This window comes from Clarias gariepinus, chromosome 11 (genome assembly GCF_024256425.1).
Source record: "Clarias gariepinus isolate MV-2021 ecotype Netherlands chromosome 11, CGAR_prim_01v2, whole genome shotgun sequence".
Taxonomy (NCBI): Eukaryota; Metazoa; Chordata; class Actinopteri; order Siluriformes; family Clariidae; genus Clarias; species Clarias gariepinus.
The window spans coordinates 16910317-16927814 of NC_071110.1; the positions used below are offsets into that span (position 1 = coordinate 16910317).

The 17498-nt window shown below is 37.2% G+C and overlaps 2 protein-coding genes across 3 annotated transcripts; both read left to right on the forward strand.

Moving 5' to 3' along the window:
- The first annotated feature begins 318 nt into the window (after positions 1 to 318).
- Positions 319 to 7991, forward strand: zgc:113149 (uncharacterized protein LOC541363 homolog). Of its 2 annotated transcripts, none has more exons than XM_053506962.1 (5): positions 319 to 446; positions 3013 to 3211; positions 4483 to 4920; positions 5564 to 5608; positions 5744 to 7991. In XM_053506962.1, the coding sequence occupies exons 2-5, from the start codon at positions 3076 to 3078 to the stop codon at positions 6175 to 6177; spliced, it is 1053 nt and encodes a 350-aa protein (XP_053362937.1). In that variant the 5' UTR covers positions 319 to 446; positions 3013 to 3075; the 3' UTR covers positions 6178 to 7991. The 2 variants fall into 2 exon arrangements, with proteins under 2 accessions (XP_053362937.1, XP_053362938.1); XM_053506963.1 differs by having other exon boundaries at positions 325 to 442.
- A 257-nt stretch (positions 7992 to 8248) lies between these two features.
- On the forward strand, positions 8249 to 12718 carry zgc:171927 (uncharacterized protein LOC100124616 homolog). The gene is made up of 6 exons (XM_053506967.1): positions 8249 to 8262; positions 8592 to 8664; positions 8829 to 8924; positions 9202 to 9297; positions 9451 to 9582; positions 12081 to 12718. The coding sequence occupies exons 1-6, from the start codon at positions 8249 to 8251 to the stop codon at positions 12297 to 12299; spliced, it is 630 nt and encodes a 209-aa protein (XP_053362942.1). The 3' UTR covers positions 12300 to 12718.
- The last annotated feature ends 4780 nt before the right edge of the window (positions 12719 to 17498 follow it).

Consider the following 17498-nt stretch of genomic DNA (forward strand, 5'->3'; position numbering starts at 1 on the left):
AATTGCCTTGAAAAAAATTGCATTTTAAAAAGACTTTTAGTCTATTTAGTGGAAATTTATCATGTTTTGCCAATTGTTTAAAGTAAATAAATATTTTAAGTGTCATTAAAAATGGCAGCCTTTAAAATGGGTATACATTTAATATGCTACTTTGAAGTAAGATATAAGCTGAAGACATCTTTAAACTATACTACAACAATTGTTCTCGTTCGCTAAAGCGTGTGTGAGAAAAAACAGCGCAGTTTAATTTTGTACGCAACGCCACACGAGGGCGCTGTTTGTCTCATCCGAGAGTAAACGTGCGCACTGAGCGAAAAAAAAAAATGACGTAGCTAACGGTGTGTGCGCGACACAGGGCAGCTCCTGTACGAAGTTTTTGGAGATGTACTCGAGGGCGTTTTCGTCGATTTGCTGACTATTGCGGCCATCGTAACGCGAGTGTGTGGGTAATTAAAAAGTTTATTGTGCTACATTTTGAAAACATGTGCTTGAAATAACGACGCGAAAACGAGCATTGGCGAATTCGTTGTTATGGAAAGGGGAAAAAACCGTTGATGATCGTTAGCAGCTAGCTAACGTTAAGCTACAGAGAACGCAATTTCGGGTGCAGCTGAAAGACTAGCTAGCGTAGCTAACCTGACTAATAGCTGTAGCCGGCGTGTTGGACACCACTTAAAGCCCATCATGTTCACTATTATTATCATCATTATTACCCGCTAGCTTCGGGTGTCGGTCTGCGGTATGAGTGAATGGAGGGACGCCTGAGTGCGATGGCGTTTGTCCGGGGCTCAATGTTTATCTGCCGCAGCCTGCAGCACCGCTAGCTAACACACACAAACACACATTGACAACAAAGAAACAGGAAGCACCGGGGAGGCGGTGTGTGAGAGAGAGAGAGAGAGAGCGAGTCTTACTGATTACAGGAGGAACGCAGATCATTTAAAGCAAAACGATCCCGTAAAAGTCTCCTCGCACTGGATAATTCCTTCCCGAGCCCCATCTGTGTATCTCAGGACTGAGATGATCTTCCTCATAAACACATAAATGATGCACCATCTTTCCCAACATGCCATTCCCGACCCGTTTGTCCCTTTTTTTTTCATTTCTGTCATATATGTTTGGTTAATAATGCACCAAAAGTCGGCCTGATATAGTTTTCATCACACATCTGAGTTAGGTTTGAAATTCAGCCCTCACATTATATTTATTCATTTATTTATTTATTTAGGTTCATTTAAAATAAAAATAATATGAATACAATTACATGACATCCTTGAAAGCAAAAAAATAAAAAATCGAATATAGTCCAGTGTGAAAATATTCTGTAGTATTTTGCTGACATGTGGTCATGAGACAGACTTTTTACATATTTGCTGACTTGGTTTAGATTCCTTAAACTTTGAAAACTCCAATTAATGCGTTTCGATTGTACTATAAGTACGATGTTAGAACTATAGGTGTAACAGTACACATGATGATACAGGACATTTGGTTCTGTTCAGTCTAAGCAGAGTGATTCTTCAAATTACTTCAGTTATAATGAACATTCAGCACATTATAATAAAATATTCAAATACGACTTTAGAGTTTACAGGTTTGAAAAGTTTACTTAAAATATAATAAGACTGAATAATAATTCTTCCTTTAGCAGCAGCACAGTGATGTAGTGGTTAGCCCTGTGGCCTCACATCTCCAGGGTTGAGCGTTCAGTTTCTGTCTCTTGGTGGGTTTCCTCCAGGTAATCTGTTTTTCTCCCACAGTTCAGAGACTTGCAGATTAGGCTAATTGGTGTTTTCAAATTTGTCATAGTGTGTGGCCATCTAGATTAGATTCAACTTTATTTTCATTGTGCAAAGTGGATGTACAAAGGCACATCAATACAGTGTATTGTAAATACAATATATACAGAGTAAATAGGGTGGAGTATACAGTAAATCAACGATAATTAGAAGCAGTGCAATATAGACTGACAGTGGCAGTGCATTAGTGTATTGTTAACATGCCATGATCAGCTGTTCTGTGCGTTAGCAGCCACAGGGGAAAAGCTATAGTAATATAGATTAGTATATAATATCCGCATAGTCAGTAATTTGGCTAAACTTTGTTAATAGTTTAATGAATAATGAATTGTGATAAATAAATATTGGCAAACATCCTCTTAATGAGATAGTTTGTGTCATTATATGGTGTTAGTCTTGATAAATACTTTTAAATACAAAATAGTACACTTAATAGTTAAATATCACAGTTTAAATCACAATATGTGTAAAAATAATTGCAGTGTGATTATTTATTTATTACTCAATTGTATAGTTTCTTTCCCCGAATCATCCTGTAACTGAGGAAGGAACTCTCATTTGGGAATAAAACCCCAAATTCACCTTTGTTGCTGTGAAATTTTATTTCATGAAAGAAACGCTCCCAATTTCCTCAGTCCAAATGATTTGTGAAAACACCACCACTAGTAGCAAATAGAGTAAATGATGTTTAAAGAAACCTGTTAAATGGCCATTTTTTAAGGGGGTCACATTCTTCCACTTTAAAGAAAGAAGGCATGTGCCAATTTGTGCTCTGAATTATATAATATATACAATTTAAGCAATTTCCCTCTGGGATTAATAAAGTTATTTGAATCTTGAATCTTGTTATTTGAATATACCAAACCATAAAGCATGAGGATTTTGTCCTTCACTGTCTTTAAAGAAAGTAAAGATTTATAAAAACTTCACCTGGCTGGTGCTAGTTGAGTCATTGGATTTAAATCTACTGGAGTGTAAAAATAACTACTATGATACAGATTGTGTACACAGCACACAGTGTTCTGTAGTATCAAATTAGTATCAGTAATTAGCCAGTATACAGAATTCTATTATCACAATCATGTTGTGCACTGAATCTTTAGAAAAAGGGTAAAAATAATTTGTTGTATCTGTATGCTGCCTAGAAGTGTGTATATTTATCAAAGATGCATTTCTTGTATGCAGTTTATTAAGATGGCATTTTTCCTTATAGGCACCAAACTGTTTAATGAAAAAGACAGTCTTTATGTCCAGAGGCTGAGAGGACACAACGAGGATGTCTGAAGATGCCTATTTATCTACTGGATCAGCATTTGTATCAGCAAACTTCAAGAAAAGAAAGTCACGCTTTACATTTTCTGAGGTTCAGCTTCTGCTGAATGAAGTGAAGAGAAATCGTCACATATTGGTTGGTCAGTATGGTTATTAATTCTTAAACCCAGTTAAGCATTGCTTGAATGTACAGTACTGTCCAAAGGTCTTGGGCACATGCAAATAAATGCTTTAAAGCAAGTTTGCCTTACAAAAAGAAACAGTGAAGCCCAGAAACCTAATTAATGATGCAGTATCAGTATTTGCCATGACGCTGCTTTGCCCTTTAGTCTAAGGTACGGTTTTTATAAAGAAATTAGGCGGGGGGGTTGCCTCAGACGCCTTAAAACGTGCCGGTAGAATTTGCTATTGACGCTATTGTCTGGTCCCTGAGGATGAGTTCTCGATGCATGATGCTCAAATACATTAGTTTCATGTTTTGTTTTTTGTTTTTCTGACCATGATGAAATAACCCATGTGGTAATGCGCGTGGTCACAAATGACGATGTCTTTTGACTTAGTAAGGTCAGTGCTCCCTCTGACTGTGCGTGCAGCTTTGTGCTGCCATCTGTTGCCGCATTACAAAACTAAGTCTTGAAACTAAGTCCAAGTCCTAACCCTAACCCTAACCCTGGCAAAGTGAGTCTTATACGTCTTTGACATGAATATACAATGTGAAGCATACCAATCCACTTGAGTAAATCTGTCCCCATTCCTCAAACTGGCATCATGTGGCCAAAAACTGTAATCATGCCTAAGGAAATTAATCTCATAAATGTGTCCTAACTTTAAATTTCAAATGAAATCTCGGACGCCATGTTGACCTGGAGCTGTTTTCCGTTGTATAGGACTGTGAACTCCAGCTTTACAGGACAGCCATTTTCTGTCATCGTGCTTCCGGACGAATTTTTTTTTTATCTGTGATGCTGACTCATTTCTCCGGCACCCCTACACGTGGAAGAATAATGTTTGGAAATTCATACTAAAAATCACAGTGCCTAAGACGTTTTTTTCACTAGGTCTACACATGTTCATCATCATAAATAACAAACACTTTACCATGAATACATTCATGAATTTATTAATTATAAGGGGTGCCCTCATTACAAAAAAAAAGCCTATTTTTCTGATTTGAGCCGTGAGGTGCACACACCCCCACTTAACACATGTCAAAACATTTAGCCGGGTCACCTAAGCGCACTGGATTTCACCAACATTATAAAGAAGTATAGCTTTGTAACCGTATGAGCTAAAAGTGAGCTGAATTAAGCAATTTAAATAGAAAAAGCAGTGTGCTGTTGTGCCTCTAAATCACAGTGTCGTAAGGAATTGTATCAAATTTTGTTTGTTTGTTTCTATGTCCTTCAAACAGGTAAATTCAACCAAGGTGTCTCCAGTGATGTTAAGAAACGAACATGGGCCGCTCTTGCAGCTCGCATTAACGAGATCAGCGAGTGTCACAGAGAGGTCATCGAGATCGTAAAGAAGTGGTCTGATCTCAAGTGTGACACTAAGCGCAAGGTTGCAGCCATGAAAGCGTCCGGCTTCTCTGCTGCCCGCATAACTGGCGACCTTTCTCCTATCGAAAGAATGGTGCATCGGATTCTCCAGCCCGGACCTGAGGAGAAGTTCCCGCTGTCAGACAGCATTGTAAATGAGGATGAGGACAGCCAAGGGTCCTCTGGAGTGCCACTTCATATCCCTGGTATGGCAAATGGCAAGCTGCCCATCAAGCCACGGGGTGTGCATCACAACTCTGGAATGAGGAGCAGAGGAGACACTGAGCTGCCACTGGATTTGTCATACAATTGTGAGTGTTTCCTGTAATCTAACTGCCTTGGTGCAGCATAGAGTTTTTTTGTCTGTGCATGCACGTCCATGGCTGCCTGATGTATCATCTAAGGGCCAGGGGTAGCTCAGTGGTTAAGGCATTGAACTACGGTTTGGAAGATATAAAAAAATAAAATAAATGTAAGTCTGCCAAATGCCTAAATGTAAATGTAAAACAACCCAATCAAAATGAATTTCTTCCAGTCTCTGATTGTCTGGTTTTTGTGTCACGCTGTAACAATTAGAGCAAGAACATGGCTACTTTGAGAGAGTGTAAAGAGTTTTTTTTACTCAAGAATTATGCACAAATATAACTTCACATATGATATGTGCTGTATGTTTTTGGTGTTAGCACTGGTATCCATTTTATATGTGGTAAATTCCAAAAAATGCATCGTCATATTTTTGTAGGGTGGTTAGTTCTCACCATGATAAAAATCCTTAATTGTGTTATACATCTGGCAAAATGTTTTGCCTGATTAAATTAACAAGGAAATAAATAAGAACTTAGTGCTATGTTTTGTTTAGGGTGAAACCTCAAGTACCTCTGTTGATCTTTTAAAAGTTGTCGTAGTTTTGAGGATTACAGTTTAAGTTCATTGTCTTGTTTTTGACTTGTCCAGATGATTCTGCAGTACCTCTTACTGACCTCGAGAATGACCCGTCAGGTACAGAAAGTAACATAAACATTTTTGCTTCTCTATTTTTAGCAACAGTATTGTATTCTTGTTGTTTTTAATATGTTTAATAGTTTCTATCATGTTGTTGCGTAATATGCAAAAATGTTTTTTTCCCCTCATCAGACCAGGACCCACCCAGTGAAACAGAAGACCAGTCTGATCAAAACAAACTTCTCCCTGACCCACCCACTGCTGACAGAGACCAGATCAAAACTGAAAATCAACCTAAGGCATCAAGCAATACTTCAACTCTTGCAGGAATCTCTTCACATGTAGCTGTTTGTCATCTAGCATCACAAGGCCCCAACGGTCTCCAGGAGCACCTCGCCAAGAACGCCTGCCTCAGCCTTCAGGAGCAACAGGCTACCACAAAGCTGTTAGGGACACTGTCACGTTCACTGGAGTCAGTGGCTGAGTCAGTGCAGATGCTGGTGCAGACGCAGCATGAGTTTGCACGGAACATGCTGCGTCTTCAGAGAGATACACTGCACGTGCTGCGTGACTTTTCCTCCAGTGCACTGGCACTGATGCAGGACAAATCCAACGGCCATCCATAGCACCTGCATCTCACCTAAACCTAGTCTACACTAGTGATGGAGGAAATTTGTTGCTGCGTAATCAAACCTATGAAAACTTTAACCAATTTAATCAATTGATTTTCATTCCATTTAACTTCAATGGGTTTTGCCATAGTTAATAGCAATCATATTCTTAACAATTATTCTTCAGGTTTAGTGGCAAAAACCACAGCCGATTGACCAGATTCAGACACACTTGGACCACAGTGCTCTACTATGCTAGTAAAATTATATTAGGTTATAATTTTATGCCGCCACATTTGCGTTATTTCAAAATACTTGCAAGCTTCACTTCATTAATGACATCAAAATGTTTTAGATTAGAATTGTTTTGATTTACCAACAGTATTTTTTGTTGCTGACATTTACTACATTTTAAATTTTTGTTGATTTTTGTTAAACTTGCCATCTTAACCTTGTCTTCATGCAAAAAGTTTATCCCAGGTTAATGTTCAGTGAAATGCCATTAAATCACTTTTGTTTTGATGGCAACTTAAATTGTTAAATTGTAGAAAGTTTTTAGTTTAATAGTCACCATATAAATCGCAGCATCTAAATGTAATTGTTACTCAAATATTTCCCCAAAGTTAATTTTAAGCAGTGCAGAAAATATACAGTACCAGTACTGATGTGGTATTCACGTGTGAATATTGTGGCACTAAGTGATTGGCTCTAGTCTGTCTTCTCTGTTATAATGTCTGACAACATTTTGGCATTTCATATTTTCAGAAAGATTAAAGCGTTGCCGCTCATGCCTTTATCACCTGTGCAGCTGAACGCACGGACAACGTCACCTGTCTGTCTCATGGAGCTTCAATTATATATATATATATATATATATATATACTGTTTAGTTAGGATGGTACACAAGGAGTACTTAATTAGTACCCATCACTAGTCTACACACTTTAAGCTGTATGATTATCTCTAGAAAAAAGGGAGGGACTGTTGAACGAATGACCAGTACAGTTATATGCCTCAGGAGTATATAATAAAAGTCCACTACAGCGTTCGCCTACCTCCCTCCCAGTGTTCAATAGCGATCACAGGACTTGTAAATGCACTAATACTGCTTACTGTGTGCACCTGCTTTTCACATAGGCTCTCCCACATCTCCAGAAAGTAATGTCGGGGTAAAATGAAGATGCTGGTATGGAGCAGTTGAAAAGTAGCATTAGTACAGCAGACTGTTTCTCAAATAAAAGATATCTTATTGTTTTAAATCATTGACTGTTTGGACCAGTGATAAGACACGCCTACTCTAAGTCAACATAGCTTTATTTAATAATGCAGTGTAATAAAATTTATTTAAATATAATGTAATAGTTTTCAATTGAGTGAATTTAAAGCGAGTCTATTTATCTGAAATAGACATTTTGTGGTATTTTAGAAACCGTATTGATCATAGTGTCTTAATTAGATTCCCCTGTTTTCTTCCTTATGTGTGACTGATAAGATTTTTTTAATGTTTTGATTCTTACCCAAATATTAAAATTCAGATCTGGTCTGAATTATTAGACATTGTGTGAAGCCTATCTTTAGTACTTTTGATGGTTTTGTGAGCTTTACCATGGACCTTTAACTACCTTTAATTAAGCAGTTACTTTTTTATTTGACATTTTCCTTTTTTTAGTTACAGGTGCCATATGATTTTAATTCTCCAAGTGCTTAATAAGAATACCTTTGATACAGCTTCCACTGATTCCTTGTTGGGTGCTCTTCCAAGAGTATGAACACTGTTAAATGTTTTCTGTAAAAACTACTGTAAGAATTGGAATAAAGCAGAATAAGCATTTTGTCTCAAGTGAGTGGATGTTTGTTGCAGGCTACTGGTACTTTTCAAACCTGCTGCTATGATGCTTCAAGACGTAGGTAGTGACCACTTTGTAATTTGATGAGTGGCTTTAATAAATAATGGAGCTTTTTCTAGGATCTCCATAACCAGTGTTGTTCCTGTTTGCTCTTCGAAAGACAGAGGCACAACACTGCGTTGTGAAAAGCCAAAAAACTGCTTCAGCCTTTCAGAACAGTGCCATTATTTGGTTTAATCATGAATCCTGAATAGTAAGTATCTATAGCTGTGAATTTTCTCTGGGATTTTTCTTCCTTACTATCTTTTACCTAATATTTTTTTTGTGTTGCTAAATGGCAGTAATAAATCCAGATCTGCTTTATTGTGGTAGTGTAATTCCTAAATATTTTTAACATAAAATTATATGTTGTAAGGTCGACATGTTTTGTAACAAGTGTTTATTGCATAATGCATGAGCAAAAATGATCAGTTGTTGACATTTGCAACATAAGAATACGTTGCTGTGTTTTTGGTGTGTTAGCATAAGGGAAATAACTACAAGCGAAAGGCTTGTTTACATTTGTGTTATGCTTTCTTTTAGTGACTACCTATTCAAGCTGCTGCTGATTGGAGACTCGGGCGTAGGGAAGTCATGTCTGCTGTTGCGTTTTGCTGTAAGTCAAATTCAATACATACTGAAACATGATATTAGACTTGACTGGCTGTCAGGTCCCATGCTGATAAATGAGACTGCCAAATTAAATTCTCACTGAAATATATTTTAATTAAATATATCACTCTTGGATATCTTGATGTTGATGTATGCCGATGCCAACAGGATGACACTTATACTGAAAGCTACATCAGCACGATAGGGGTTGACTTCAAAATCAGGACTATTGAAATGGACAGCAAGATAGTTAAACTGCAAATTGTGAGTAAATATTTCATTGTGTTGCTTTATTCAGTTTTGTTAATTTTTAGAAATGTTTTAATTACATTAATATGACAGTCGCCAGGTTTCTCATTGACGACAGGCTACACAAGTAAAAGAAAAGGCTGTGCATCATTTTAATTCCACAATTAATACCAATTTTTTTGTGATTTTGCAAGTACAAATATCAGTTTTTTTTTTTTTTTTTTTTTTTGTAAAATATCGAAATGTTCCTATGGATTATATGCTTATATGAAATTATTTTTTTTTATTACAGTGGGATACAGCTGGTCAGGAGAGGTTTCGCACTATCACATCCAGCTATTACAGAGGCGCCCATGGGATTATTATTGTATATGATGTTACAGACCAGGTAATACTCATAACAGGTTACTATTATATTATTTAAACCTTTTTATGTGATAGAGAGATCTTTAGAATATATATATATATATATATATATATATATATATATATATATATATTTTTTTTTTTTATTTTTTTTTATTTTTTTTTTTTTATTCAGGAGTCCTTCAACAACATTAAGCAATGGTTAGAGGAGATTGATCGCTATGCATGTGAAAATGTCTCAAAGTTGCTGGTGGGGAACAAAAGTGATTTAACTTCAAAAAAGGTGGTGGACTTCACAACAGCAAAGGTATCTCCCAAACCTATGTTCATAAGTCATATTAAGTATTCAATACACTTAATTTTTTTTTGTTTTGTTTTTTGTAAGACTGTGAGGATCCAATGGATTAGTTTTATTTTGGTTTATGGTCCAGAAATTTTGAAAGCATGTGGACAGTTGACGATCACTTTCACAAATGCTTGTGAGATTTCAGAAATTTCAGATTTAGTACCCATTTAATAACTTAAACTTTTTAAGTGGTGACTGGGGTCAGAGCTCTGTGGAGCCAATTGAATCTCCAGCCTTGGTAAACCACGTCTTCATGGACCTTGCTGTGTGCACATAAAATTGGGCATTGGGCATGGATCCAGTGAACAAAACATGTAATGCTACAGCTGACAAATATGTTCTAGCAGGCTATGTGCTTCCTACTTTCTGACAACAGTTTTGGGAAAAGAAAAACACATATTGGTGTGATGGTTTGGTGTCCACAAACATTTGGCCATATATTGTATTTCCATGCTAGATGTTGTATTTATGGTGGAAAATGTGTTTTTATAGTACTGTGATATATTATTACTGTATTATTATTATTATTATTATGCTTAAGAAAAAATAATACTGTAAATTTGTACATTAAAATAGCATTTTTAAGCAAGCCATTTATAATAGGTCCATTTGGCAACAAGATGTTGTGTAGCTACCCAGGCTTTTTTGCAAAAATAATTAGTCAGAATTCAATAACGTTTTTTGTTGCAAACTGTTGCTAATTGTTTTTACAATTGTTTTTTTTTAGAGAAATTTAATAATTTCAAGTAAAGTTTATTACATTTTTTCCAAAACAATATGTTTGTTAATATCTTATCTGTCTGTAGCGTGTGGTGCTTTTTTTTTGTTTGTTTTTTAAATATCAAGAAGCAGTACACCACCGCCATCTTTTGAGGACAGCTGTAGAATTTTCCATACTGTAACAGGGTAATAGTATTACTGTATTGTGATAGATAAATTAAAAGATATTATCAAACGGCTAGTTACTGTAGCTGAGTAGATGGTTAACTACATGCTTAGTTAAGCAGGTGTGGCATTGTTTGCCTGTGTGGTTTCTAGGTAACAGACTGTATGATGAAAAAGCAGAAACTTGTTTCATGCCCCTTCAGTTTGTTGCCATGTAGAGGAGTGTTCTGTTGCTCTTCAGTTTGACCCAGTTTTAACTTTACCTTGCACTGCTAGTGGCATCTCTCGTTAAACAACTTAGCTTAACAGTTGTGATTTGTAATGGAAAATAGCAAGGGCAAATACAGAAAATCATTAAAATGGCATGAATGCGCCAATGTATATAATATTGTGTTGGGAGACATAGAAAAAATGTTTAAGTGGTTTGGTCACCACTAGTCACCATTACAGCTTTAATGTGCCTTGATATACAGTATGTAAAGTCTCTGGAACTGTATTGGAAGGATGAACTCTATTCTTCCCAAAGATATAACTGGTGTTTCATTGATTGAAATGTGCAGAGTGCATTGATTGGACAATGCAGACTAATAAATAAATTTAAATATATAATCTATATTATTTAATCTCCAACATTTGTAAATATTAAATAATTATAAATTAATTATTAAAGATAATTAATTCCTCTTTCGTCCGCTCCTGTTAGGGGTTGCTATAGCGGAACACTTGTCTCCATCTAACTCTATCTGCCATATCTTCCTTCTTCACTCCAACCTCCTTTCATTTTTGCTGATTCGTTTCTGTCATAGATCACTACTCTTCTCCACCTATTCCATACACCCTCATCATTAATGTTTTTAACAGCAGCCGTACACCAGATTTTGAACAAAGTGGTATTGTAAATTTTATATTTATTCCCTGAAGATTCAAAATCATATCACGTAGTTGTAAGCTGATTAACACTGCCTGGCAACAAAACATCAACATTGCAGAAGGATCAATTTATTAAGCAAAAAAAACCAAGAGATTTTAAATGATTAAAATTGGGTTAAGGACTGTCTAGATTACCCTGGAAGGGTAGCACTGAAATGTCGACATTGTGGGAGAAATGTAGTGGAAAAAATCATAAATCAGCACTTGACTGATATCATACTGGGTATGACTGTGTCTGTGACAAATAAAATTATATTTTGAATTTGACTTGGCCACACATTTCACACCCTAACCAAAGCTGTACTGTAAATATTTCCATTATGGAAGTTTTTGAGCCTCATCCTGTGTGCTAGTTCTGTTAAATTATTATGCTCTAAAGCAGGACCTATAGGGTATGTGTCCAGCATAGTTTTGTGACTATTCTTCTCAAACACAGCTGATTCAACAAATCAGTTAATTGCCAGCTATTTGCCCGTTAAAGTGTGTGTGTGTTAACGTGTTGGTGAATTACAAACTGTGTTGGACACTGGCTCTCCAGGACTGGGTTTGAGCACACCTGCTTTAAACACAGAACTGTATATTGTAGTAAACCTATATTTACCTGGCATTTACCTTTATATAATATTGCTACAATCTCTTTACAGGAATTTGCTGAGACACTCAAAATCCCATTCCTTGAGACAAGTGCAAAAAATGCAAGCAATGTGGAAAAGGCATTTTTAACAATGGCCTCTGAAATCCAGAAGCGAGTCGTGGAAGACAACGTTCAGAATGAGACAGTCAAAGTGGGAAAAATCAATAGTGCTCCTCTGTGGCATGGAGCTCAGAAAGCAACGGCTGAGGAGGTCCACACCTGCTGTTAGTGCTAACAGATTTACTGTGAAATATGTTCAGGGTATTCACATATTTAAACAATAATATTTTGTAGACTAATTGGATTTCACAGTTTATATTAATTGATGTTTTATGCGTCTTTGTGAATTAATCTACTATAAACCTTCTTAAGGTGCTGCATATTGTTTTAAATGTTCTAGGTGTCAGATTGAATTGGTATGGTAATAATGGGAATCTATGATGGACACACAGGGTAACATTAAAGGGTAAAATGTTACTTTATTTCTTATGAATAATATAAAACAAATCACTAGTTAGGTATTATCATTCAGAAAATCCATATTAGATGATTTTACTTCATTTAATGCAATATTTACTCCCTCACTCTATATCCCCGTAACATTTGAAACTGCCAGGACCCATTAGCAGGTCCACATTTCTATCCTTCACTCTGATAACTACATATCCTGTTCATTTAACCATAGTCTTTGAGTATGTTTTACTCCTAAAACTGTAAATTACAACAAAAAAAAAAAGCTGAGATTATAAACAAGGTTAAACAACAAATGGTGCAAATACAAACAAAATGATGGCTGTATTGCATTTGATAGTATTAACAGTGTCAAATGGCAACTTAACTGAACAGTAACAATGTAGAAAGCACAAGATGAGCCTTGATCCGGAACATTTAGCCACTGACCATTGGATTAGATAAAAATAACATGTGGGACCTTTATTATAATAATATGTAATTGCCTTAGAGCAATATACTTTTTGTACAAAATATTCTAATATTTAAAAGATTATTGAGTTTATGGGGATACTTACTAAGTGGATTATTTCATTTGGTTGTGGATAACTTAAATATTATATAATAAATTTGGATAAACCAAAAATAATAATAAATGTAATGGAAATAAATGATCATCCTGGACTTTCAATATTTGCTTTCAAAATGTGTGGGCGATCAAGTTGTTTTGGTCTTTTTTCTTTCTTTTTTTTTTATTTAGCAGTGGTCTTGCTTAATAAAATTGATGCATGTAAAAACAAATAACTAACCTGGAACTCCTAGTTTGCTAATGCTAGAATGTATGAAATGTATTACATCTAGGATGTAATTATAACTATATGAAAATAGCAAATAGCAAATCCTGTTCTGCGCATTAGAATAAACACCTGAAAATGAAACATAAAGCCAAATCATACGGTAATGAGTATAAATGAAGTCTGTATATTCTCCACTATTAATCCTTGTTATTTTTAAACTGTTTATATTTACAGTTAAGAGTGCAAAAAGCAACAGCTTCAGAAAATATTTGTATATTGCAATAAACACAATAAGCTATTTCAAGAATTCTGTAAGGTTGTTAGTTTCCTATGTGGGTCCCACTTGGAACCTTATCTGATGAGACACTGCTGAAGCAAAGATCATTAACGTTAGGTTGCGACAGCACCGGTATATGAGGTGTGCCTTCAATTGCTGTCATGACGTATAAATATAAATGTCTTACACATCTGCATCCTATGAACATATCAATGCATTTTTATCACACATTGTTAAATGAATAAATTTGATTGGGTAGAAATCGTTGATTAATTTTCCATCAAACCAGCTTTGACAATACTTCTGGCAGGAATTAGTATGGGTTGATAGTAAAGTTATCATTTTCATAAATTATTGGTTCTACAGTAACAGGTAATCTATAGGGAATGGTAAGACAGCCACTCTTCATATTCTAAGCTTAATAATGAAATGATTAAAATGTGTTGTTATTTAACAAAAAATAAATCCTAGATGGGTTTTTGAAATTCACTTTATGGTTTCTGTAATGTAATACTGATAATAGAATCTAACTTGTTTCTTGGGTATTTGACAAAATTTTAGAAAATACTAAAGTACTAGAAAATCATTAATAAATTGCTGTTGTACAAAAGGAATAAAACATATTAGGGCATTTGTTTATTTGAAAATATTAAACTTCAGCATACTAATGGATCAATCCAGTGTCTTCTTGTGCCAGTCCCAAGTCTGGATAAATGCAGAGGGTTGTGTCAGGAAGGGCATCCGACGTAAAAACATTTGCCAAATCAATGATGCGAATCACGAATATAATTTCCATACCAGATCCGTCGTGGCCCGGGTTAACAACGACCCCCACTGGTGCTGTTGACCTACAGGGTACCGGTGGAAATTGGGCTACTGTTGGTCGAAAAAGGAGAGGAGGAAGTTGTGTTTGAAAGCAGAGAGAGAAAAGGAAAGGCAAGAGTTTAGGAGTGATAGTAGGGACTTTAAATGTTGGGACTATGACAGGGAAGGCAAGAGAGTTGGTTGATATGATGCAGAGAAGGAAGGTGGATATACTGTGCGTCCAGGAGACCAGGTGGAAAGGTAGCAAGGCTAGAAGTTAGGATCAGGGTTCAAATTGTTTTACCATGGTGTGGATAGGAAAAGAAATGGAGTAGGAGTTATTCTAAAAGAGGAGTTTGTTAAGAGTGTTCTAGAGGTGAATCAGACAGGTTGATAAATCTAAAGCTGGATATTGAAGGGGAGATATTAAATGTTGTTACATTATATAGTGGCTATGCCCCACAGGTAGGATGTGAGTAAGAAGAGAAGGAGACATTCTGGAGGGAGGTAGATGAAGTGATGCAGAGCATCCCCAGAGGTGAGAGAGTGGTGATTGGTGCAGACTTCAATGGACATGTTGGGGAAGGGAACAGAGGTGATGAAAATGTGATGGGCAGGTTTGGTCTTCAGGACAGGAATGTAGAAGGACAGATGGTGGTGGACTTTGCAAAGAGGATGGAAATGGCAGTAGTAAATACTTTCCTTCAGAAGAGGCAGGAACATAGGGTGACATATAAGAGTGGAGGCAGAAGCACTCAGGTCGACTACATCTTGTGTCGACGTTGTAATCTGAAAGAGATTAGTGACTGCAAATTGTTGGTAGGGGAGAGTGTAGCCAGACAACACAGAATGGTGGTGTGTAAAAAAAAAAACCCTGGTGGTGAGGAAGGTGAAGAGGACAAAGGCAGAGCAGAGGACAAAGTGGTGGAAGCTGAGAAAGGAAGAATGTTGTGAAGTCTTTAGGGAGGAGTTAAGACAGGCTATGGGTGGTCAGGAGTTTTCAGTTGACTTGACAACTACAGCCAATGTGATCAGGGAGACAGGTAGGAGGGTACTTGGTGTATCATCAGGTAAGGGGAAAGTGGACAAGGAGACTTGGTGGTGGAACGAGGAAGTCCAGGAGTGTATACAGGGAAAGAGGCTAGTTAAGAAGAAGTGGGACTCTGAGAGGACTGAAGAGAGTAGATAGGACTCTCTCAGGGAGATGCAGCGTAAGGTGAAGGTAGAAGTGGCAAAGGCCAAACAAAGAGCATATGAGGACTTGTATGCTAGATTGGATAGTAAGGAGGGAGAGGTGGATCTGTACAGGTTGGCAAGGCAGAGAGATAGAGATGGGAAGGATGTGCAGCAAGTTAGAGTGATTAAAGATAGAGATGGAAATGTACTGACAGATGCCAGGTGGGTGATGGGAAAATGGAAGGAATATTTCAAACAGTTGATGAATGAGGAAAATGAAAGAGAACAAAGAGTAGAAGAGGTGACTGTTGTGGAACAGGAAGTAGCAAATATTAGTAAAAGTGAGGTGAGAAGGGCGTTGAAGAGGATGAAGAGTGGAAAGGCTGTTGGTCCTGATGACATACCTGTGGAGTTATGGAAATGCTTAGGAGAGGTGGCAGTAGAGTTTCTAACTAGTTTGTTTAACAAGATTTTGGAGAGTGAGAGGATTCCAGAGGAATGGAGGAGAAGTGTATTGGTGCCGATTTTTAAGAACATGGGAGATTTGCAGAGCTGTGGCAATTACAGAGGCATAAAGCTAATGAACCATACAATGAAGCTGTGGGAAAGAGTAGTGGAAGCTAGGTTAAGGGCAGAGTTGAGCATTTGTAAGCAGCAATATGGTTTCATGCTTAGAAAAAGTACATCAGATGCAGTATTTGCTTTGAGGATGCTGGTGAAGAAGTACAGAGAAGGTAATAAAGAGTTGCATTGTGTCTTTGTAGATTTAGAGAAGGTGAGAGGAGCTGTGGTGTTGTATGAGGAAGTCTGGAGTGGCAGAGATGTATGTTAGAGTGGTGCAGGACATGTATGAGAGCTGTAAGACAGTGGTGAGATGTGCTGTAGGTGTGACAGAAGAGTTCAAGGTGGAGGTGGATGGTGACAGGATGGCAGATGAGGTTAGACAGGAATCTCCATAGACTATGATGTTTGCAGATGACATTGTGCTTTGTAGCGGGAACAGGGAACAGGTGGAAGAAAATTTGGAGAGGTGGAGGTATGCTCTGGAAAGCAGAGGAATGAAGGTTAGCCACAGTAAGATGGAATACATGTGTGTTAATGAGAGGAACCCAAGAGGAACGGTGAGGATACAGGGAGCAGAGGTAGCTGAAGAAAAGACTGGAGGCAGAGTTGGAGGTAGCAGAGGTGAAGATGTTGAGGTTCTCTTTGGGAGTGACAAGGATGGATAGGATCAAGAATGAGTTTATCAGAGGGACAACCCATGTTATATGTTTTGGAGATAAAGTCAGAGAGGCCAGATTGAGGTGGTTTGGACATGTTCAGAGGAGAGATGGTGAATATATCGGTAGAAGGATGCTAAGGTTGGAACTGCCAGGCAGGAGGTCTAGAGGAAGACCAAAGAGGAGATTTATGGGTGCAGTGAGAGAGGACATGAAGTTAGTTGGTGTGAGAGAAGAGGATGCAGAGGATAGGGTTAGATGGAGGCAGAGGATTCACTGTGGCGACCCCTGAAAGGGAACAGCCGAAAGACAAAGAAGAAGAAGCAAACTAATGGATCACATCATGCTGTTATTTAATATTTTCTTGTATGAACAGCACATCCCAAAGTGTTTTATTCCTTAGATTTTAAACTGGTCAATTACTCTGTGAAATAAGTATGAGGAAATTAAAGAGTATAATGCATTACATCAAAAATGTTGCTGATGTTTTAACAACAATAAGCACTTAAGGACGGAATCTGGAAGACCCAGAAGTGCAGTGTGAGACTGGCACAAATGTGTCATAGCAGACGTTGTTACAGCCTGGCTGGAGTGTGTTGCAGATGAACTTGGACTGTTTACTAGCAGAATTCGGAAGATCAGTCACACTGTCAGCCAGATCTTTCCAGGCACTGTGGAGTGGTTCTGAACCTCAACTAGAAAGC